General features: G+C 41.1%; 1 protein-coding gene across 1 annotated transcript in view; it reads left to right on the plus strand.

Moving 5' to 3' along the window:
• Window positions 1-25519, plus strand: part of LOC101837099 (3 beta-hydroxysteroid dehydrogenase type 3-like) — a 35649-nt gene extending 10130 nt beyond the window's left edge. Inside the window, 3 exon segments of the mRNA NM_001281397.1 lie at window positions 17641-17847; window positions 21573-21737; window positions 24368-25519. Of these exon segments, the coding sequence (NP_001268326.1) occupies window positions 17703-17847; window positions 21573-21737; window positions 24368-25179 (1122 nt within the window). The 5' untranslated portion in view covers window positions 17641-17702 and the 3' untranslated portion in view covers window positions 25180-25519.
• The last annotated feature ends 541 nt before the right edge of the window (window positions 25520-26060 follow it).

Raw genomic sequence — 26060 nt, forward strand, 5'->3', positions numbered from 1 at the left:
CAGTCCACCTGTGCAGGGTTAACTGAAGATCTTTACCACTCCTCCTCGCCTCCAAATCTAACCCTGCAGTCTCACTCCTATTTCTGCAACAGTCCACCTGTGCAGCCTCCCCATCTCCTCTGCCTTCATCTCCAGTCCATCACACAGATCTACTCCTCCAAACTGTGTTCCCCCAACTCATTGCTTTATCCCAGCCCCCAACTCCATCACAATTGTTCCAAACTCAGATACCCAGACACCAGTGCAAAAACACAATCTGTAACAGTCAGGACAAAATGTCTCCACTAGAGCCCAGCAACCCTGAGTATCTGGACACACCTGAAGCGTAAGAAAAAGACCTTAAAAATACCCTTTATGAATGTGACAGGGGTCTTTAAAGAGGAAATGAATAAACCCCTTAAAAAATCTATGAAAACATGAACAGTGGAAGAAAGTGAGCAAAAAAAGTCCAAGGCCTGAAAATGGAAGTAGAGTCAGCTGTGAAAAGGAAGGAAGGAAGGAAGGAAGGAAGATGAAAATTCAAACTGAGAGAAAGAGAGAAATCTGGAAATGAAAACTTTAGTAACTCAAACAGGAACCTCAGAGGCAAGCCTCACTAGCAGAATATAAGAGATGGAAGAGAGATTTTCAAAATTGAAGACAAGATAGGGAACTATGATACCTTTCATGGAGGGGGTCTGATTTCCAAAATATACAATGAACTCAAGAAGCTAGCCACCAAAACACCAAAGGATCCAATTAAAAAGTGGAGTGCAGAACTAAATAGAGAATTCTCAATAGAGGAATCTAAAATGGCTAAAAGACACTTAAGAAAGTGTTCAACATCCTTAGCCCTCAGGGAAATGCAACTCAAAACAACTCTGAGATACCATCTTACACCTGCCAGAATGGCTAAAATCAAAAACACCAATGGCAGTCTATGCTAGAGAGGATGTGGAGAAAGGGGAACACTCCTCCACTGCTGGTGGGGGTGCAAACTTGGATGACCACTCTGGAAATCAGCATGGCGCTTTGTCAGGAAAATGGAAATGAGTCTCCCTCAAGATGCAGCAATTCCTCTCCTGGGCATATACCCAAAGAATGCACATTCGTACGACAAACACATATGTTCAACTGTGTTAATAGCATCATTGTTTGTAATAGCCAGAACCTGGAAGCAATCTAAATGCCCTTCAACTGAAGAGTGGATAGACAAAATGTGCTAAATTTACACAATGGAGTACTGTTCAACAGGGAATAAAATGGAATCTTGAAATTCACAGCAAATGGATGAAACTAGAAGAAATCATCCTAAGTGAGGTAACCCAGTCACACACACACAAAAAAACATGGTATGTATGCATTTATATATGCTTTTTAGGCATAGAGAAAAGAACTACCAGCCTAGAATCCACACCTCCAGAAGAGCTAGAAAACAAGGAGGACCCCAAGAGAAAAACTCATGGTCCCCTGAAGAAGGGAAGGAGGACAAGAATGCCTGAGCAAATTGGGAGCATGGGGGAGAGAGGAGGGAGATGGAAGGAGGAGAAGGGGAGAAGGGGGAGGAGAACTGAGATAGGGGAGGAATAGAAGAAAGAAAGAAAGGAGATGCCTTGGTAAAGGGAGCCAGCACAGGTTTGGAGAAAGGTTTGGCACAGAGGAAATGTTCAGGGATCCACATGGATAACCCCAACTAAGAATCTAGGCAGTGGTGGAGAAGCTGCCTTTGATGCCCTTCCCCTATAATGAGATGGATGGCTACCTTGGTTACCATACCTAGAGCCTTGACCCAGTAGCTGATCAAAGCAGAAATAGGCACCCATAGCTGAGCACTGAGATATCTTTTTTATTTATTTTATTTAAATTAGAAGCAAACTTGCTTCACATGTCAACCCCAGCTCCCTCTCCCTCCCCTCCACCCCATCCCCCCACTAGCCCCCCATTCCCCCACCCAATCATCACTCCACTCTCCAGGGAGGGTGAGACCCTCCATGGGGGATCTCCAAAGTCTGTCATATCATCCTGGGACAGGGCCTAGGCCCTCCCCCATGTGTCCAGGTGGAGAGAGCATCCCTCCATGTGGAATGGGCTCCCAAAGACCGTTCATATGCCAGGGATAAATACTGATCTACTACCTGAGGCCACAAAGAATGCCAAGGCCTCCTCACTGACACCCACGTTCAGGGGATCTGGATCAGTCCCATGCTTGTGTCTCAGCCATCAGTCTGGGGTCCATGAGCTCCCACTGTTTCTGTGGGTTTCACCAGTCCAGTCTTGACCCCTTTGCTCATCACTCCTCCCTCTCTGCAACTGGGTTCCAGGAGTTCAGTTCAGTGTTTACCGGTGAGTTTCTGCCTCTGCTTCCATCAGCCACTGGATGAAGGCTCTAGGATGGCATATAAAGTATGGTCAATCTCATTATCAGGGAAGGGCATTTAAGGTAGCCTCTCCACTATTACTTAGATTGCCAGTTGGTGAAATCTTTGTAGACCTCTGGAAATCTCACTAGTGCCAGATCTCTCCTAAAAACTATAATGACTCCCTCTATTATGGTATCTCTCATCCTGCTGTCCTCTATTCCTCCCCTGATTCAACCTTCCTGTTCCCCCATGTCCTCCTCTCCCCTTCTCTTCTGACCCTCACTTTTTCCTAGCTCTCTCTCCCCTCCCCCATGCTCCCAGTCCACTCAGGAGGTCCTGTCCCATTCTCCTTCTCTGGGGTACCATGCATATCTCTCTTAGGATCCTCCCTGTTTCCCAGACTCTCTGGCAGTGGGATTGTAGGCTGACACTCCCCTGCTCCATGTCTAAAATCTATATATGAGTGAGTACACACCATGTTTGTCTTTTTGTGACTGGGTTACCTTGCTCAGGATGGTTTCTTCTAGTGCTATCCATTTTTTTTGTTTTGTTGACTGTGCCCTTTGCCTTACTGAAGCTTCTCAGTTTCAGGAGGTCCCATTTATTAATTGACTATCTCAGTGTCTATGATACTGGTGTTATTTATGATCAGAAAGCAGTCTCGCTCCGGCAGGGGCACTCCCCGTCCCCCGCACAACACCCTGGATCTTCTGGGGCAGCTCCTGGCATCCAGAAGACCCGCCACACAGGAAAGACATCAGCCCTTCCAGCCCCCAAACTCCGGCAAGCCCAGCTTCAGCTTAAGTTTCAGTGTCAGTATCCCCAGCTTCAGCTACAGGAAGGAAGAAGACCAGTGGAGACAGAAAGACCCCACCAGCACCCACTGGAAGAAGAGATGGGAAGAAGACAAAATAAGAGCTCACTCAGCAATAGAAATACCAACATGGCTCCACCAGAATCTAGGGAACCAACACCAGCAAGACCTGAAAAGCACTACATAGACGAAGCAGAGGAGACAGGCCTTAAAAATTATTTTATGAAGATGATAGAGACCCTCAAAGAAGAAATGAGGAAATCCCTTAAAGAAATAGAAGAAAAAAAACAAACAAAAAATCCATGAAATGGGGGGGGGAATCAAGAAATAAACAAATCTCTCAAAGAATCTAAAGAGCACCAAGAAAAAACAACCAAACAAATGAAGGAAACAACTCAAACAGTTGAAGGATTGAAAGCTGAAATAGAAACGATAAAGAAAACACAGAATGAGGGTATGCTGGAAATAGAAAAGCTGGGTAAACGATCAGGAACTACAGATGCAAGTATCACCAATAGAATACAAGAGATAGAAGAGAGAATCTCAGGTGTTGAAGACTCATTAGAGGATATACAGTCGTCAACCAAAGAAAATCTCAAAACCAACAAATCCCTAATACAAAATATCCAGGAAATATGGGACACTGTGAAGAAGCCAAACCTGAGAATAATAGGTATAGAAGAAGGTGAAGAAATACGACTCAAAGGTACAGAAAGCATATTCAACAAAATCATAGAAGAAGACTTCCCTAACTTAAAGAAGGATATGCCTATGAAAATACAAGAATCTTACAGAACACCAAATAGGCTGGACCAGGAAAAGAAGTCACCTCACCATATAATAATCAAACCATCAAACCTACAGAATAAAGAGAAAATATTAAGAGCAGCTAAAGAAAAAGGCCAAGTAACATATAAAGGCAGACCTATCCGAATTACACCTGACTTCTCAATGGAAACGATGAAAGCCAGAAGATCCTGGATAGATGTCCTACAAACGCTAAGGGAAAAAGCCCAGACTACTATATCCAGCAAGCTTTCAATTACCATAGATGGAGAAAACAAAATATTCCATGATAAAGGCAGATTTAAACAATACGTATCCATGAATCCAGCTCTACAGAAAGTGCTAGAAGGAAAACCTAGATCCAAGGAAGATAATTACACTCACAAAGACACAGGCAATATATAATCCCACTTTACAAAACACCAAAAGAAAAAGGGAGGAGAAACTACACAAAATAACTTCACTAACAATAAATCAAGCACAAACAAGAATAATCAATCAATGGTCATTAATATCCCTCAAAGTCAATGGCCTCAACTTTCCTACAAAAAGACACAGACTAGCAGAATGGATATGAATACAGAACCCTTTTGCTGCATACAAGAAACACATCTCAACATCAAAGATGGATGTTGTCTCAGAGTAAAGGATTGGGAAAAGATCTGCCAATCAAACAGTCCCAAGAAAAAAGCGGGTGTAGCAATCCTAATATCTAACAAATTAAAATCAATCAAAAGAGATGAAGAAGGACACTTCATGTTCATCAACGGAAAAGTCCATCAAGATGAAGTCTCATTTTAAACATCTATGCCCCAAATACAAAGGCACCTACATTCGTGAAAGAAATATTACTAAAGCTCAAATTGCACATAAAATCTCACACACTAATAGTAGGAGACTTCAACACTCGGCTCTCACCGCTAGACAGGACCTCCAGACAGAAACTTTAACAAAGAAACAAAAGAACTAATAGAAGTTATGACCCAACTGGGTTTAACAGACATCTATAGAACATTCCACCCAAACACAAAGGGATATACCTTCTTCTCAGCGCCACATGAAACCTTCTCTAAAATTGACCACATAATAGGAAACATAGCAAATCTCCACAGATAAAAAAAAAATTGGAATAACACCCTGTGTCTTATCAGACCATTATGCATTAAAATTAGAATTCAACAATAACACAAATCTCAGAAACCCTACAAACTCATGGAAATTGAACAATGCACAACTGCACCATCCCTGAGTAAAGGAAGAAATAAAAAAAGAAATTAAAGACTTCCTGGAATTCAATGAGAATGAAGACACAACATACGCAAACTTATGGGACACTTTGAAAGCTGTGCTGGGAGGAAAGTTCATAGCACTAAGTGTCCACATGACGAAACAGGAGAACAATCATACTAGAGAATTAATAGCACAGCTGAATGTTCTACAACAAAAAGAAGCAAACAAACCCAGGAGGAGCAGACGCCAGGAAATAAACAAATTGAGGGCTGAAATCAATCAAGTAGAAACCAGGAAAACATTGAGAAGAATCAATGAAACAAAGAGTTGGTTCTTTGAGAAAATCAACAAAATAGACAAACCTCTGTCCAAACTAACCAAAAGACAGAGACAGAGAGAGCATGCTAATTAACAAAATCAGAAATGAAAAAGGGGACATAACAATGGACTCTGAGGAAATCCAGAGAATCATCAGGGCATACTTTGAAAATCTGTACTCCACAAAATTCGAAAATTTAAAGGAAATGGACAATTTCCTGGATAGATATCACTTGCCAAAGCTGAATCAAGAGCAGATAAACAATCTAAACAGACCTATAACACCTAATGAAATAGAAGCAGTCATCAAAAGTCTCCCAAACAAAAAAAAAAGTCCAGGCCCAGATGGCTTCAGTGCAGAATTCTACCAGAAATTCAAAGAAGAGCTAATTCCAATACTCCTCAAAGTATTCCACACAATAGAAGCAGGAGGATCACTGCCAAACTCTTTCTATGAGGCTACAATCACCTCGATACCCAAGCCACACAAAGACACAACTAAGAAAGAGAACTATAGACCAATTTCCCTCATGAACATCGATGCAAAAATACTCAATAAATACTCACAAACCGGATTCAAGAACACATCAGAAAATCATCCACCATGATCAAGTAGGCTTCATCCCAGGAATGCAGGGATGGTTCAACATTAGAAAATCTATCAATGTTATCCACCATATAAACAAACTGCGAAAGAAAAACCATATGATCATCTCACTAGATGCTGAAAAAGCCTTTGACAAAATCCAGCACCCCTTCATGATAAAGGTCTTAGAGAGATCAGGGATAACAGGAACATACCTGAATATAATAAAAGCAATATACAGTAAACCAACAGCTAACATCAAACTAAATGGAGAGAAACTCAAAGCAATACCTCTAAAATCAGGTACAAGACAAGGCTGTTCACTCTTTCCATATCTCTTCAATATTGTACTTGAAGTTCTAGCTACAGCAATAAGACAACAAAAGGAGATCAAGGGGATACAGATAGGAAAAGAAGAAGTCATACTTTCACTATTTGCAGATGATATGATAGTTTACATAAGTGACCCGAAAAACTCCGCAAGGGAACTCCTAGAGCTGATAAACACTTTCAGCAAAGTGGCAGGATACAAGGTAAACTCAAAAAAATCAGTGGCCCTATTATATACAGATGATAAAGTGACTGAGAAAGAAATCAGAGAAACATCACCCTTTACAATAGCCATAAACAGCATCAAATACCTGGGGATAATGCTAACCAAGGAAGTGAAAGACCTGTATATCAAGAACTTTGAGTCTTTAAAGAAAGAAATCAAAGAGGATACCAGAAAATGGACAGATCTCCCATGCTCTTGGATTGGTAGGATCAACATAATAAAAATGGCAATCTTGCCAAAAGCAGTCTACAGATTCAATGCAATCCCTATCAAAATTCCATCACAATTCTTCAAGGACCTGGAAAGAACAATAATCAACTTTATATGGAAAAACAAAAGGCCCAGGATAGCCAAAACAACCCTATACAATAAAGGAACTTCAGGAGGCATCACCATACCTGACTTCAAGTTCTATTATAGAGCTATAGTCCTGAAAACAGCTTGGTATTGGCACAAAAATAGACAGGTAGACCTATGGAACCGAATTGAAAACCCTGATTTTAACCCACACACCTATGCACACTTCATTTTTGGCAAAGAAGCTAAAACTATACAATGGAAAAAAGAAAGCATCTTCAACAAATGGTGCTGGCATAACTGGGTACTGGTAGGCAGAAGACTGCAGATAGATCCATGTTTATCGCCTTGTACAAAACTTAAGTCCAAATGGATCAAAGATCTCAACATAAATCCAGCCACATTGAAACTTTTAGAAGAGAAAGTAGGAGATACTCTTCAACGAGTTGGTACAGGAGACCACTTCCTGAACATAACACCAGTGGCACAAACACTGAGATCGACAATTAACAAATGGGACCTCCTGAAACTAAAAAGCTTCTGTAAGGCAAAGGACACAGTCAAAAAGACAAAAAGGCAGGCCACAGAATGGGAAAAGATATTCACTAACCCTACATCTGACAGAGGGCTAATCTCCAAAATTTACAAAGAACTCAAGAAACAAGTCTCCAAAACACCAAAGGATCCACTTGAAAGGTGGGGTACAGAGCTAAATAGAGAATTCTCAGTAGAGGAGGCTAAAATGGCCAAGAGACACTTAAGAAAGTGCTCAACATCCTTAGCCATCAGGGAAATGCAAATCAAAACAACTCTGAGATACCATCTTACTCCTGTCAGAATGGCTAGAATCAAAAACACCGAAGACAATTTATGCTGGAGAGGATGTGGAGAGAGAGGAACACTCCTCCACTGCTGGTGGGAATGCCGACTCATACAGCCTCTTTGGAAATCAGTATGGAGATTCATCAGGAAAATGGGAATTAATCTACCACTAGACCCAGCAATTCCACTCTTAGGCATTTATCCAAATGAGGCAGGTTCATACAACAAGGGCATCTGCTCCACTATGTTCATAGCAGCATTGTTTGTAATAGCCAGAACCTGGAAGCAACCTAGATGCCCCTCAACTGAAGAGTGGATAGAGAAAATGTGGTACATTTACACAATGGAGTATTACTCAGCAGAAAAAAACAATGGAATCTTGAAATTCGCAGGGAAATGGATAGCACTGGAAGAAACCATCCTGAGTGAGGTAACCCAGTCGCAAAAAGACAAACATGGTATGTACTCATTCATAAATGGATTTTAGACATGGATCAGGATAGTGCCAGTATGCACTTCCACTGATAAAGAGTCTGGGAAACAGGAAAGAACCTAAAAGATATGCATAGTACCCAAGAGAAGAGGAATGAGGCAAGATCCTCTAAACAGATGGGGAACACGGTGAGGGGGGGGAGTGGGAGCTGGGAAGAAGAGGGGTGAGGAGAAGAGAGAGTAGGTCATGGGAGAACAGGAAGGTTGAGTGGGGGGGTGGAATAGGGGGAAGAGGGAATCATAGGTTAGAAGACAGATCAGGCACCAGTGTGACCTCTAGTGATCTAAAGGGATGACACCAATTGGCAAGCTAAGCAATAGTGGAGAGACTACCTCGAATGCCCATTCCTGATAATGAACTTGATGTCTATAACCATCCGGGAGCCTTCATCCAGTGACTAATGGCAAACACCCACAGTTAAACACTGAACTGAACCCAAGGAACCCAGTGACAGAGAGAGAGGAGCGATGAGCAAATTGGCAAAGAATGGGCTGGCAAAACCAGCATAGACAGCTGATCTGAACAGGGGAGAGCTCTTGGACCCCAGACCGACAGCAGGGAGGCCAGCATGGGACTGATCTGGACCCCCGAATAACCTTCTTCCAGTGACTGATAGAAGCAGAGACAGATACCCACAGCTAAACACTGAACTGAACTCCTGGAACCCAGTGACAGAGATGGAGGAGTGATGAGCAAAGGGGTCAAGACCGTGCTGGTGAAACCCACAAAGACTGGACAAGGGGGGAGCTCTTGAGCCCCAGACTGATGGCTAAGAGGTCAACAGGGGACTGATCCAGACTCCACAAATGTAGTGTCAGTGAGAAGACCTCAGAAATCACTGGGTCCTTGGGTAGCAGATCAGTGTTTACCATGGCATATGAATGAACTTTGGGAGTCCAATCCAAATAGAGGGATGCTCTCTCAGCCTGGACACATGGGGAAGGTCCTGCCCTGGATGAAATGACAGACTTTAGAGATCCCCCCCAAGGAGGGCCTCACCTTCCCTGGGGAATGATGTGGGGACTGGGGGGGAGGACTGGGGAGGGTCTGGTGGAGGGGCATGGGAGGAGGGGTGGGAGAGGGAGCTGGGACTGACATGTGAAGCATTCATGTTTCTAATTTAAATAAAAACATATATTGAGGGGAGAAAAAGAGAGCAGGCATTCCTCTTTACCACCGGGCATCTCTCCAGTCCCCATTCATTAAAAAAAAAAAAAAACAGAGCAGTCTCCTGTACCAATTTGTTCAAAAGTACCTCCCACTTTCTCTTCTAAGAGGTTAGTGTGGATTTATATTGAGGTCTTTGATCCATTTGGACTTATGTTTTGTGCATAGTGACAGACATGGATCTATCTGCAGTCTTCTACATGCCAGCATCTAGTTATACCAGCATCATTTGTTGAAAATGCTTTCTTTTTTCCAGTGTATACTTTTAGCTTCTTCGTCAAAACTCAAGTGTTTGTAGGTATGTTGGTTAATATCAGGGTTTTCAATTTGATTCCATTGGTCTACCTGTCTATTTTTTGTGCCAATACCAAGCTGTTTTCATTACTATAACTCTATGATAGAGCTTGAAGTCAGGGATCATGATGCCTCCAGAAGTTCCTTTATTGTACAGTGTTGTTTTGGCTATCCTGGGTCTTTTGTTTTTACATATAAATCTGATTATTGTTCTTTCAAGGTCTGTGAAAAATTGTACCAGTATTTTGATAGGGATTGCATTGAATCTGTAGACTGCTTTTGGCAAGATTGCCATTTTTACTACATACAAGAGCATGAGAGATCTTTCCATTTTCTGGTGTCTTCTTTAATTTCTTTCTTTAAAGACTCAAAATTCTTGCTATACAGGTCTTTCACTTGTTTGGTTAGCATTATTCCAAGATATTTTATGTTCTTTGTGGTTATTGTAAAGGGTGATGTTTCTCTGATTTCTTTCTCAGCCCATTCATCATTTGTCTGTAATAGTGCTACTGATTTTTTTAAGTTAATCTTGCATCCTGCCACATTGCTGAAGGTTTATCAGGTGTAGGAATTCCCATGTATCATATCATCTGCAAATAGTGAAAGTTTGACTTCTTCCTTTCCAATTTGTATACCCTGATCTTCTTTTATTGTCTTATTGCTCTGGCTAGAACTTCAAGCACAATATTGAAAAGGTATGGAGAGAGTGGACAGCCTTGTCTTGTTCCTGATTTTAGAGGAATTGCGTTGAGTTTCTGTCCATTTAGTTTGATGTTGGATGTTGGTTTACTGTATATCTTTTTCAAAGAAAATGTTAAATCTGAAAATCACATGACACAAAATATCCAGGAAATCTTGCATACTATGAAAAGACCAAATCTAATAATAATAGGAATAGATGAAGGAGAAGAATCCAGGTCAAAGGCATGGAAAATATTTTCAACAAAATCATAGAAGAAAATTTCCACAACCTAACGAAGGATGCACCTATAAAGAAACAAGAAGCATACAGAATATAAATTATTCTCAGCACCTCATGTAACTTCCTACAAAACTGACCACATGAACAAAAAGCAAGTCTCAACAGATACAAAAATCAGTTTCTTGAACTAACACCCTGCCTCCTAGATAGACCACCACATAGTAAAACTGGATATCAATAACAGAAGTTCACAAACTCATGGAAACTAAATAACTCTCTACTGTAGGAAAAATGAGACATGACAGAAATAAGAAAGAAATTAAAAAACATTTTACAATTGAATGAAATGAAATCATAACATATCCAAACTTATGGGATATGAAGCTATTCTAAGAAACAAGTAAATAACACTAACTGCCTACATAAAAACAGATCTCATACTAGTAACTTAATAGCACACATGAAGACTCTAGAGGAAAAAGAAGAAATATACCTAAAATGAGTATATCAAGAAATAATCAAATTCAGGACTGAAATAAATAAAATAAAAACAAAAAATACAATAATCTATGAAACAAAGAGTTTGTTCTTTGAGAAAAGCCATAAGATTGACAAGTCCTTATATACAAATTAACTAAAAGACAGATAAAGAATATCCAAATTAACAACAGAGTAAGGAAATCCTGAGAATTATGAGGACATACTTTAAAATCTGCATTCCACCAAATTGGAAAATTGGAAAATCTAAAAAGAAAAAAATGGGTAATTTTCTCAATACACATTACTTATCAAAGTTAAATCAAGATCAGCTAATCAATTTAAACAGACCCATAATGCCTAGTGAAATAGAAGCAGTTATTAAAAGTCTCCCAACCAAAAAAAAAAAAAAGGAGCCCAGGGCCAGGTGATTTTAACAGAGTTCTATCAGACTTTTAAAAAAAAGTGTTAATTCCAATACTCCTCAAATTATTCTACAAAATAGAAACAGAAGGACAGTGCCCAATTCAGTTTACACAGCCACAACTACTTTGATACCAAAACCACATAAAGACTTACAAAAAAATAGAGTTACACATCAATTTCTTTTATGAATAAAATACTTGTTAATTGAATCTAAGAGCACAACAAAAAGATCATCCACCATGATAAAGTAGGCTTCATCCCAAAGATGCAGGGATGGTTCAACATACATAAGTATAATCCACCATATAAACAAACTGAAAGCCTAAAACCACAGTACCATTCCATTAGATGCAGGAAAGACCTTTGACAGAATCCAACAGCTCTTCATGATAAAAGGCCTGGAGAGATTAGGGATTCAAGGAACATATGTACTTCAATATAATAAAGACAATATACAGCAAGCCCATAGCCAACATCAACTTAAATGACCAGAAATTCAAAGCATTCCCACTAACATTAGGAACAAGACAAGGTTGTCTACTCTCTCCATACCTACTCGATACAGTGCTTGAAGTCTTAGCTAGAGCAATCACACAACTGAAGAAGATCATCTTGAAAAGGAAGAAGTCAAATATCTTCATTTGCAGATAGTATGATAGTCTACTCAAGTGATCAAAAAATTTCATCATAAAACTCCTAGAGCTAATAAACACTTTTAGCAAAGTAGAGGACACAAAGTTAACTCACATAAATCAGTAGCCCTCCTATACACAAATATCAAATAGATTGAGAAAGAAATCAGAACAGCATCACCCTTCACAATAGCCTCAAATAATATGGAAATATATGGAGGTAACTCTAACCAAGCAAAATGAAAGACTTATATGATAAAATCACATCCTTTGCATATATTATAGCTTCCAGTTTAGTTTTTAATGGGATTTTTGAGTATGCAAACTAGTGGGTCTCTGTTTCTTGTGCCATCTGTTAGGCTCTTTGTTTATTCAATTCTGATATGTTTGTTTTTGTTTCATCTTATTGTATTGTATTTATATTATTATTATTATTTCATAGAAGCCTGGTTGCTTTCTAATGAGAGGCAAAAAGGAGGTGGATCCAGACGGGAGGGGAGGTGGGAAGAACCAGGAGTAGTAAAAGGAGGGGAAAACATAATCAGGATATATTATGTGAAAAAAGAATCTATTTTCAATAAAAGGAAACAAAGGTGCTAAAAAAGGATTATGGAAACTGAAATATTCAAACAGACTGCATACAAGCAATCTGTGTCTCCTGTACCTGCATATTTGATGAGAAAGGACACATGTCTGGAGAATACTATCCTTCAAGATACTGTCAAACCAAGGTACTGATAGAGACTCAAGGGAGGCTTTAGTTGGAAAAATGAGGATGGATAGAATGAAGATAAAAGTTCACAGTCTCATCAGGTCATACTTCAAAAACCTGTACTCCTCAAAACTGGAAAACTTTATGGACAAATTTCTAGGTAAGTACCACACACCAAAATTAAATCAAGAACAGTTAAACAACTTAAATACAGCTATAAACCCTGAAGAAATAGAAACAGTTATCAATACTCTCCCAACCAAAAAAAAAAACAAAACAAAACAAAAAAGCCCAAGCCCAGATGGTTTCAGCGCAGAGTTCTACCAAATGTTCAAAGAAGAACTAATACCAATGCTCCTCAAATTATTCCACACAATAGAAACACAAGGAACATTGCCAAATCCTTTTACAAGCAAACAACAACCCCGATGCCCAAGCCCCACAAAGACACAACTAAGAAAGATAATTACAGACCAATTTTTCTCATGAACATAAATGCAAAAATACTCAAAACATTGGCAAATCGAATCCAAGAACAGATCAGAAAAATCATCCACCATGACCAAGTAGGCTTCATCCCAGAGATGTGGGGATTGTTCAACATACAAAAATTCATCAATGTAATCCACCACATAAACAAATGAAAGAAAAAAACACATGATCATCTCATTAGATACTGAAAAAGCCTTCAACAAAATTCAACACCCCTTCATGATAAAAGTCTTGAAGAGATCAGGGATAACAGGAACATACTTAACCTTAGTAAAGGTGATATACAGAAACCCAACAGTCAACATCAAACTAAATGGAGAGAAACTCAAAGCAATCCCACTGAAATTGGGAGCAAGACAAGGCGGTCCACTCTCTCCATATCTGTTCAACATAGTATTTAAAGTTCTAACTAGAGCAATAAGACAACAAAACAGAGTCAAGTAGACACAAATTAGAAAAGAAGAAGTAAAACTTTCACTATTTGCAGATGATATGACAGTTTACATAAGTGACTCAAAGAATTCTACAAGGGAACTCTTACACCTGATAAACACCTTCAGTAATGTAGTGGGATACAAGATTAACTCAAAAAATCAGGAGCCCTCCTATGCACAGATGATAAAAGGGCTGAGAAAGAAATCAGAAAAGCATAACCCTTTACAATAGCCACAGGTAACATAAAATATCTTGGGATAGCTCTAACCAAACAAGTGAAAGACATGTATAGCAAGAACTTAAGTCTTTAAAGAAAGAAATTAAAGCAGATACCAGAAAATGGAAATATCTCCCACGCTCTTGGGTAAATAGGATTAACATAGTAAAAATGGCAATCTTACCAAAAGTAATCTGCAGATTCAATGAAATCCCCATCAAAATCCCAGCACATTCTTCAGAGACATTGAAAGAACAATACTCAACTTCGTATGCAAAAACAAAAAATCCAGGATAGCAAAAACAATCCTGTACAATAAAGGATCATCTGGGGGTATCACTATCCCTGACTTCAAGCTCTACTGCAGAGCTCTAGTAATGAAAACAGTTTGGTATTGACATAAAAACAGACAGGTGGACCAATGGAATCAAATCAAAGACCCTGATATCAACCCACACACCCATGAACACTTAATTTTTGACAAAGAAGCTAAAAATGTAAAATGGGGAAAAAGCATATTCAACAAATGATTCTGGTATAACTGGCTGTCAACATGTAGAAGAATGCAAATAAATCCATATCTATCCCCATGCACAAAACTCAAGTTGAAATGATCAATGACCTCAATATAAATCCATCCACACTGAACCTCATAGAAGAAAAAGTGGGAAGTAGCCTTGAACGCATAGGCACAGGAGACAACTTCCTTAATAGAACACCAAGAGCACAAACACTGAGATCAACAATTAATAAATGGGACCTCCTGAAACTGAGAAGCTTCTGCAAAGCAAAGAACATGGTCAACAAGACAAAATGATTCCCGACAGAATGGAAAAAGATTTTCACCAACTCCACATCTGACAGAAAGCTGATCTCTAAAATATACAAAGAACACAAACTCGACATCAAACTACCAAATAATCCAATTAAAAGAATGAGGTACATATCTAAACAGAGAATTCTCAACAGAACAATCTCAAATGGCAGAAAGACACTTAAGGACATGCTCAACATCCTTAGTCATCAGGGAAATGCAAATCAAAACAACTCTGAGATTCCATCGTACACTGATCAGAATAGGTAAGAACAAAAACACCAATGACAGCTTATGCTGGAGAAGATGTGGAGAAAGGGGAACACTCTACCAATACTGGTGGGGGTGCAAACTTGTACAACCACTGTGGGAATCAGTATGGTAATTTTTCAGAAAATTAGGGACCAACCTACCTCAAGACCCTGCAATGCCACTTTTGGGCATATACCCAAAGGAGGCACATTCACATCACAAGGACATTGGCTCAACTATGCTCATAACAACATTATTAATAATTGAATGATCTTAGAAACAACCTAAATGCCCCCTCAACTGAAGAATAGATAAAGAAAATGTTGTATATTTACACAATGGAGTACTACTAAGCAGTAAGAAACAATGACATCCTAAAATTTGCAGGTAAATGAACAGAGCTAGAAAAAAAAAGACATCCTGAGTGAGGTAACCCAGAACCAGATAGACAAATATAGTAGGCCATCACTCTTAAGTGGATACCAGATGTAAAAGCAAAAGATTCCAGCCTACAATCTACAACCCCAGAGAAGCTAGAACCCTTTTCCAGAAACAGAAGCAGATGTAGAAATTCACAACTAACCAATGGGCCAAGCTCCAGAAGTACAATAGAAGTGAGGGAGGAACAATAATATGAAGAAATGAGTCAAGACCATGATGGAAAAACCCATAGAATCAGCTGGACCGAGCTAGTGAGAGATCACTGACTCAAATCTAACAAATGGGGAACACGTATAAGACCAAACTAGACTCCCTTAATATAGGTGGCAATGGTGCAGCTAGGACATTATCTGAGGCCACTGACAGTGGGTCCAAGATCTAACTCTAATGTACAAACTAACTTAATGGAGCCCATTCTATATGGAGAGATACCTTGATCAGCCAAGACACAGGGGTGGGGCAGGGTGTCTTGGTCCTGCTTCAATGAGATGATGGGACAGACTTAGTAGACTTTCTAGGGGATGCCTTACCTTCTCTGAGGAGCAGATGGGAGGTGGGAGAGGAATTGGGGGGTGGAAAGAGAGGAGGAAGGGAGAACTGGGATTAGAATATTAAAAATAAATTAATAAAATAAGAAAGAATGGAAAATACTCAAAAAAGTTCACAGTCATCTTTCAATGGGCTTCATTCATAATGGTTGCCTCTCTAGTACCTAACTGTATTATAGAAATGGACATATAGCTAACTGCAGAATTTTCACCTATACAATTCTGTAACCTATGTGAGTACCTAGGTATGTCTACACAAGTTTCAGGCAATAAGAAGCAAGCATTTAAAGTATGAACCAGAGCAACATATGTGCTTTCTGTATATACAGTGAATGCTGCTATGCTTATAGAGAAAGGCTCTACAAAATAGCCCCAAGTGGGACCTGCACTGGGCTCTGTATGGACCTTAACCACAAAAAAGGCTGTGAACCCCTTCCATGCAGATGTTTACAACCTTTTGAATATACAACCAGACTTGGTCACCAATTAAGTTCACAGTCAAGAACTTCATACTGGAATAAAAAAATAGAATGAACTTTTCATAATGTTCTAAGTAAATTCTCAACTTTTGTTGGGCTGCTTTCATAGATATCCTTGCCCACATGAATCTACAGGGTGTGAAGATTGAACAAGCCTTGGAGAGTTTCTACCATAAGGCGATTTTGCTTGCCTACTGCTGTCAACCTAAACAAACAGATGATCAGAAGCTGCTTATTCAAATAAATAATGAGAGGTCTTTCAGATGAGTATATGCATGCTCTACAGTTAACTGAGCTGCTCAGAGAAGTTGGGGCAAAGAGAAATTTATAAAAACAATAACAAGGATCATTACAGCAAACACATTGAAAGAATACTTTTTGGTCATGTTTGATCAGCATTAGTTGTACACAACTAGAGTCATCAGAAAAGAGAAAACATCAACCCTTGAAGAATTGCCTACATCAGATTGACCTGTGGGCCATTGTCTTGATTACTGATTGATGCAGGAGGGCCCAGCCTCCTAAGCTTCTGGGTAGATGAACCACTAGACATTCTGGGAGGTCGGTACAACAAACAAGATTGTTGAAGGTCGTTCCCATTTCTCATTCTTCAGCTTGTGCACCTCTTCCTCCATAACCTTTGTAGTATGCTTTGTAGTATCCTTTGTAGGAAGCTAAGCATTATGTAAGCTAATCATATGCAGTGTAAGCTAACCATATACAGTGAAGGGTTTTAGGACCCCAGTGTGTATGACGTTTTGCAGAAGCACAGGTAAGACAGCCTGGAGCTTGGAAGTGGCATCTAATGGGTGAGGGACAACCTTGGGACATAATATGACACTGTGAGATCTTACAGTGTCTCAGTATCAGAGCTGATCTGAGTTAAAGATTACATATCTGGTGTCTGCTATCTACTGCAAAACTGATCCTTTGCTTGTTTTGGGTTTTTTTAAGAAGACCCACACATTTTGGGATCCCAGAAGTGATGTTATGAGACAAATGTTCAAGAAATACCTTGAGGACATTTTCTTCTACTATGTCATCATAGTAGGAACTCCATGACTCTGCACCCATTGCACTTCTCTTTCTAGCCTTCCCCGGAGTGACATTACATCAAACCTGCTCCCACTGTGATCCACTTCCTGTCTTGACCATGCCTGCATGGAGCTGCTTGGTGACAGGAGCAGGAGGGTTTCTCGGCCAGAGGATCATCCGTATGTTGGCTCAGGAGAAAGAGCTGCAGGAGGTCAGGACCTTGTTCAGGTCCTTCACCCCGAAACACAGAGAGGAATTATCCAGTAAGTGACCTAGGAGCTGGTGAATATGGATTGGGTATGGGGAGGGCTTCCTTGTCCCCAAATAAAAACCAGGTGGATCTGTAAAGAGGCTCAACAAGGATAATCACGGTTGGCACAGCATAAAAGGCGCTGCATAGTTGAAAAGAGTGGACTCTGCCTGACCCAGAACTAGAGAGCATGGTCATAGGGTAGGTGCTGGGCCTTCAGGCCCACCTCCTATTTAGACATTGCACATCAGTTTCCTCCTTTCTGGAAGCTTTTGTGTCTTCAATGGTCTGGACATGGCAATATTGCACAACACTAGCAAAATATTATTAAACTAGAGACCTTAGTTGTTGGTCTCTATGGTTACCTTTAATCAAGATGGCAGTGAATTCACATGACCTCCCTCTTCTCCTATCCTAACAAAGATGGCTACCAGTTGCGGCTGTACTTAGTTTATTTAGTTAAGATGGTGGCAGGCTATGTGTTGTTTCCCAGAACAACTCCAATTTAGAGTTACAAGTTTATTTGTTTTTTAAGATGTATTTGTTTTTTATGTATAGTTTTTTTTCTGCCTTCATGTACACTGTGCTCCACAAGAGGGCACCAAATCTCATTATAGATGGCTGTGAGCCACCATGTGGCTGCTAGGAATTGAACTCAGAATCTCTGGAAGAGCAAGCTGTGAATCATCATCTCTCCAGACCCCTAGGATTGCAAGTTTTAGGTTAACTTTTTGTTACAGATTTTTAACAATACCCAATTCCTATAGTTGTTTTTTAGTAAAGTAGAATAGCATAAAACAACCTTAATATTATTTATACCAAAATGACACATGAATCTCTGTTTTTACATTAGATTCAGTGGCCAGAAAGCCCAGGGGCAAATTCTGAGCCCAGGTAGCTGGTTGCAACAGTAACAGCTGAGCTATCACCAAGACACATGGAACATTGTAAACTCAGGCAGATTTTTAACCATACCCAATTCCCTTAGCTGTTTCATTTAAATAAAGTAGTTCAATTTAAAAAGCATGTGTACGTGCATGTGCATATACACACATACAAACCTAATAAGAACAAAACAAAGTCCATTTGCATAGTAGTTTTGAGCTAAAAACCACATTTTCCCCCCTAAGGGAATTAGGAAAAAATTAATTCATTATTTTTTTAATCATGTAGCAATATTATACTAGAAAAACAACTGATAATAAAACATGCATTAAAACATATCAGATTTCTGGATATCTTATACAACCTTGGAACATGTAAATGAATATTTGAAAATACAGGTCTAATATACAGATTCCTTGGACTTCCAGGACATTCTGAAATTCCAAAGTCAGCAGTAAATAAAAAACATTTCATTTTCAGTGTTTAAAATACATAAAAGGTAAAGTATTTGGTAAACAAATTACAAAACAACACAGAAAATAAAGACACAGGAGATGTCAGACTCTGTGTGGCCCACCTGTACCAAAGCGATGGGGAGTAGGGTCACAGTTCTCCATTAAGGTCAGCTGCAAGAATCTTCCATTTGTTTTGCTCTTTCCAGTATTGAGGATTGAACCCTATGCCTTTTTGTTTACTGGGAAAAATCCCCAACTTGAACATGGAAAATCATGTTATCAGGTGCCGATGTGCCTTAATATCTGTTCATTGTCTACAAGAGTCAATGCTATTTGATCTCATGTGCATCTGTCCCAGAAGTTGTAGCGGTCTCTTTGGCCACTGATGCTAATAGGGTAACAAAACCTGGGAGGCAAAAAGGTAGCTCAGTATGACTAGGTAGCTGGTGTTGGTTCAAGCTTCTGGAGTCTGTCCCTGAATTGTTTGATTTTGGTGTATTCCAGCACAACACAATTCAGCAAAACTTGCCTGGTGATAATTAACTCAATCCCATGTGCACAATAAGGCATACATAAACCTTAAGAAGCAAAGTGAGCTAAGTAACTATCAGATCTCCTCCTGGAGATCACAGCATGCTGTTGGCTCCATGACACGGCAGTGAAGAACAATTGCCAAGCCCATGGTGTCTTGGACAAGGTGAGAGATGTGCCTCTACCACAAAGCACTCAAGATGTCCCTTCCTGGTATCTCAGGATCCCCGTCCCTCCCCAAAGAACCAATGTGTGAGTCCTGTATCCGGGCTCCTCCTGCCTTGTCACAGCAACTCTTCTGACCCAGTCTGTCTAAAGTCAGCAGCAAACCATACAGAAAGAGACTCACATCTGTGTGCCTGCCTCCTTCCCAGAAGGCTTTGCCCCATCCTTCTCTACTTCAAAGCCTTTTGGGGGTTTCCTGACAGGGAAGCGGGGCCTAGAGCAGACACACTCAGCTGAGGTTGTAATGTGTCCCAAGAGGAATTTCTCCAGCTCGAGATTTCTTTGGGATTCATTGCAAATTCCGTTGATCTGATTGTCTCAAAAGAGTTGATTCCAAACTCGCCTTGCTCTTCGAGTGCATAGACAAGTGAGCATGGGTTGGATGGAGGGGGGAGAAAAAGAACACACACTGAGTCGGGAGTCTGTCGAAGCAGGATCTCGATTTATTCCAACACACAGGAACATATATAGGACTGAGGTAGCTGATGGGAATCTTAGGATAGGTAAGGTGATGTGAGGAGTTAAGGGCCAATAGTATCCACCAAGCAGGCAGGTAGCTAGGCAGGGGGCAATCTTGTGTCAGGTCTGGATGAGTCACCCCCATGTGGAGGTTACAGGTTAGAGACAGGTCACCAAACTCCAGCCAGACTCAGGAGGTTACACTGGGCCTCACATTTGAGCCTTTCTTAGGCCCAACACTTTCCCCAACCTATTCTAGGGATACCAGAATCCCAACTTCATGAAATATCTGGGAAAGGAGATAGCAAACGGAGAAAGTCGTGTGCAAATTATGAAGCTCAAGGCATGTGGGACACTGGTACAGACTGCAAGTGGCACACTATAAATTCTGTGAACTAACTTAGGTGACATTGTGATTGCTATACATTGTGATTGCTATACATTTGAGAGGTAACTGAAGATAACCATTGCCTGTGGCTATGGTATGGTCCCTTGGAGACCACATCATTTACAATGGTATCTATATGACAAGAAATGCTCACCTAAACCCACACTTGGAGCCCATTCTGAGTTCTCTCACTGCTGCTGGAGTTTTCTCTTGTAATTAACTGAGCTAGCTCTTCATTCATACTAAGCCCAGACCTAGAAAGTATCAAGACCTATCAGGGGCAGGGCTGAATTTTCCATCTTTGGGTCTCCCTCTTCTGGGTCCTCCTCACTGGAACTCTGGAAGATACAATCTGATTATCCTGTTGCTTACCCACATTAATCTCATGTTCTCATACCTGTATATGTGCAGCCTGAGACCTCTACTATAGCTTCCTATGGCAGGACTCTGCCTGTTTCTCCTTCAGTCCAAATCCTCAAGTGATTCCCCATTCTCCATCAATTAAATCCTAATTCTTCCTCTTTACATTTGACTACCACCACCTCCCTGGTCACTTTAATAACTGTTTCCATGTGCAAAGAACGGATGACATCTTACTGACGGGATTCGTTTTCTACAAAGGAAGTGGGTGCTTGCTCCTTCCCTGCAAATGCTACATTCTGACTGTTGTGCATTCATTGTTCCTTCAGCAGAAAGGCCTCCTCCCCGGGATCTCCTTTCCCTGACTGCCCTTGAAGGCTTAGGTAACCGATAGTGTGTCAGAAAGCTTCCCACAACCTACTTTGTGTTCCTCAGAGCTGCAGACAAAGACCAAGGTGACAGTGCTGGAGGGAGACATTCTGGATGCCCAGTGCCTGAGGAGAGCCTGCCAGGGCATCTCCGTTGTCATCCACACTGCTGCCGCCATTGACGTCTTTGGTGCCATTCCCAGACAGACTGTCATAGATATCAACCTGAAAGGTACAGTAACTCAGGAAGATATGGAGTGAGTGGGAAAATGAGAATGACCAAATAGTATTAGGACAGGAAGAAAAAGTGCCAATCATGACGCTGTGGGTTACCGATGCGTCTGCTTGCCAGCCCAGCTAGCAGAGCTCAGAGCTGTTGTCCTTGGTGTTTAGAAGAAGAAACCCCACGGAGAGAGGAGGGAAGAGCGTCCCCACAGGTAGTCAGAACCAGACAAAAGTTATAAAGCCACACCATGACACTCCAACTGCTAGGAAAGTTCTCCTGTTCCTCCAGCCCAAAGTAAGTGAACTCCATCTTCAAATGCTTGAAGTCCATCCACTCATTGCTTCTCTGGACTAGACCCTACCTAACCTTTCCTCTGTAGAGAGGCATCAGACTGCTCCACGAAGGTCTTCCAGGAAGAATGACTTGTTTTCTTAACAGCAATGGTTTTCCACTTTCCACACCATCCCTTCAGATCAGCATCAGTCTACTCTTAAAGACTGGTCCTAACCAGTGCGCAGTCTCCTCCTCAGATCCCCATCCCTTGATGCTTACTGCCTCTGACAGTAGATTTCCAATACACTTTAATAAAGGGCTTTCCCTATAACATGGTCACTCTGCTCCCCACCCAAAGTCACTTCTTAATGCCAAGGTCCTGCCTGGCATGTATCCCCATGTGACCTCCAAATTCAGTGACACAGGCTCCTTTTTCAAATCAACTAATCATTTGGGGATGACCATTACCAACTCAAAGGGATCCTTTTTAGTTCCACATAGTTGCTTCCCTGAAAGTTGGTGCTATGAATACTCAGATTCTCAGTTCTGTATTCCTCTTTACTAAATGAAGGGGAAGAAAATACTCAATGTCTAATTGTGAGTGTGTACTGCATCCCCAGATGTAGTGATACTCATCTGTAACCTAGCACTCAGGAGGCTGACTCAGGAAGATGATACCTTCGAGCCCAGTATGGACTGCATAGTAATAAGGCTCTACCAAAATAAAATAAAATAAAAATACATATTGCAACTATCCTATGCCTAAGTGGGCATGACGCAATGTCTGAGCTGCTTCAGAGAATCTGGTATCTTGAATTTTTGGATTAAAAGTTGACCCTCCTTTAATGAAATGAGATGCATGAAAATAAGTAGGTGTTTGCTCTTACTGGGGGGTCTCTTTTTGATGCTGTGTTGGTGTTGTTTCTGGAGATCAAACCTTGCACACAAGGCAAAGGCTCAACCACTGAGTAACATTCCCAAACCAAATGGGAACTTATGGATGTCTGTTTTTAGAAAACATAAAGGAATGATTTTCCAGAATAAAAATTTAGGGGAGAACTCTCCAGAATAAAAAATGTTTTGGTTTCTATCAGTTTGATACATAGTAGTCGCCTGAAAAGAGGGGATTTCACCTGAGGAATTGCTTAGATCAGATTGGCCTGTGGGTATATCTGTGGGTTATTTTCTGGATTAATGATTTACATAGGAGGCCTCAAGCCACTGTGGGCTGTCACTTCTGGGCAGGCAATCCTGGATTTTATATAGGTAAGCAAGCTGAGCACATGGGAAGCAAAGTAGTGAAAGTAGTAAATAGTAGTCCTCCATGGTCTCTGCCTTTGTTCTTGGGTGACTTTCTCAGTGATGAACTGTAGTGAAAGTAGTAAATAGTATTCCTCCATGGTCTCTGCCTTTGTTCTTGGGTGACTTTCTCAGTGATGAACTGTAGTGAAAGTAGTAAATAGTATTCCTCCATGGTCTCTGCCTTTGTTCTTGGGTGACTTTCTCAGTGATGAACTGTAGTGAAAGTAGTAAATAGTATTCCTCCATGGTCTCTGCCTTTGTTCTTGGGTGACTTTCTCAGTGATGAACTGTAGTGAAAGTAGTAAATAGTATTCCTCCATGGTCTCTGCCTTTGTTCTTGGGTGACTTTCTCAGTGATGAACTGTAGTGAAAGTAGTAAATAGTATTCCTCCATGGTCTCTGCCTTTGTTCTTGGGTGACTTTCTCAGTGATGAACTGTAGTGAAAGTAGTAAATAGTATTCCTCCATGGTCTCTGCCTTTGTTCTTGGGTGACTTTCTCAGTGATGAACTGTAGTGAAAGTAGTAAATAGTATTCCTCCATGGTTTCTGCCTTTGTTCTTGGGGTGACTTTCTCAGTGATGAACTGTGATTGGAACGTATAAGCCATATAAATCCTTTCCTCCCCAACTTGCTTTGGTCATGGAGTTTATCACAGCAACAGAAACCAAAGTAGTGGAAGGGGTGTTGTCTAACATGTGGGAGAATCTAGGTTTCATCCCTAGCACTGAAAAGAAAAGTAATTATATGCAAGTGCACATACACACACACACACACACAGAGAGAGAGAGAGAGAGAGAGAGAGAGAGAGAGAGAGAGAGAGAGAACTCTATGAACTCAGAAACTTAGAAATAGTTGTTTTCCAGAATCTACATGTCACCTCTTTTAATTTGGGGGTTATCCTGTGGCTATAGAATGGCATTTTGAGTCAAATCAGGTAAGAACCCATTTAGGTCTGTGAGAATCCTTCCATTGTGGTTGAGGTGGAGATGAACCTGATTCCACGGCCACAGTGGGCCCTTTAGCTAATTTCCTAACAGTAATGGTGAGCTTCCTTGAGCAGGTACTCAGCACCTGTTGGATGCTTGTATAGGAGCCCGTGTGCCCGTCTTCATCTACAGCAGCTCAGTGGCTGTGGCTGGACCGAACTCCTACAAAGTGATCATCCAGAATGGCTCTGAGGAAGAAAATCATGAAAGCACATGGTCTGATCCATACGCATACAGCAAAAAGATGGCTGAGAAGGCAGTGCTGGCAGCCAATGGGTCCACCCTGAAAGATGGTGGCACTTTGCATACTTGTGCCTTAAGACTCCCATTCATCTATGGGGAAAAAAGCAAATTCATTTCAGATACAATGGATAGAGCACTGAAGAACAATGGTCTAATTAACGGTTTTAGCAGATTCTCTGTGATCAGCTCAGTGTATGTGAATAATGCAGCCTGGGCACACGTCCTGGCTGCCAGGGGCCTACAAGACCCCAAGAAGTCACCAAACATCCAAGGACAGTTCTACTACATCTCAGATGACACCCCTCACCAAAGCTATGATGATTTATGTTACACTCTGAGCAAGGACTGGGGCCTCCGCCCTGATTCCAGTTGGAAACCTCCTGTGGCCCTGCTGTACTGGTTTGGCTTCCTGCTGGAAACTGTGAGCTTCCTGCTGCGTCCGGTCTACAACTACCAGCCTCCCTTTAATCGCCACTTGGTCACACTCTTAAATAGTGTGTTCACCTTCTCCTACAAGAAAGCTCAGCGAGATCTGGGCTATGAGCCCCTTGTCAGCTGGGAGGAAGCCAGGGAGAAAACTTCAGAGTGGATCGGGTCACTGGTGGAGCAGCACAAGGGAACACTGAACATAAAGGCTCAGTGATGTGAAGATGGAGGGGACATGTCCTGGGTGCTCTCAGCTCCTTCAGAAAGGGTCTAAGACACAATCCAAGTCTTTGACATACTGGCCAACTTGTTTTCAGATCACCAGAAGCCTTGCCAGTCACTGGCCCAGCTACAAACCTTCTGCCCTAAAAACCTGCCCAGCAACATACAGGCTGTGCCTCAGCTGCTATAACCAAAGGCTCAGTTGTAGTGCTGAACTGCCCAGAGCCTCCTGTACCTTAGAATTGCATCAGAGCTTCCAATTCCCCTCTTGTCTGAGAAAATTTCCATTGCTTCATGAATCTCAAGGAAAAGTACAATAAAATCGTTTAATGCCTAATCTTGAAAAGGTATGGTTTGGTCAATCTAGTTCCCAGCTTTCCTTTCTTTTTTTAAAAGATTTATTTATTTATCACATATACAATATCCTGCCTACATGACAGAAGAGGGCACCAGATTGAAATGTAGATGGTTGTGAGGCACCATGTGGTTGCTGGGTATTGAACTCAGAATCTCTGGAAGAGCAGTCAGTGCTCTTAACCTCTGAGCCATCTCTCCAGCCCCACGCCAGCTTTCCTTTCTATATCCAATTAAGGCCATAGTGAGAACAGAAACAGAATCTCACTCCTACACAGGTGGACCCAAACACTCCATGACTGACCTCGGGTGCCTCAGTACCGGGTCACAGACAGCAACTCCTCCTCCCACTGAGTGGTGTTGCTCCCACTGGTTGTCAGTGGGTACAGCACAGCTCTGAAACACAATCTGGCCCTCGAGGGAGAATCTTACCTCCTTTGGTTCCCCTCCTTCTTATCAAGTGTACGTGAGGCTCTCTAGAACCATGACAAGTCTTGAGAGGTACCCAGGAGAGTGTGAGCA

This window comes from Mesocricetus auratus, unplaced genomic scaffold (genome assembly GCF_017639785.1).
Source record: "Mesocricetus auratus isolate SY011 unplaced genomic scaffold, BCM_Maur_2.0 Super-Scaffold_100009, whole genome shotgun sequence".
Lineage (NCBI taxonomy): Eukaryota > Metazoa > Chordata > Mammalia > Rodentia > Cricetidae > Mesocricetus > Mesocricetus auratus.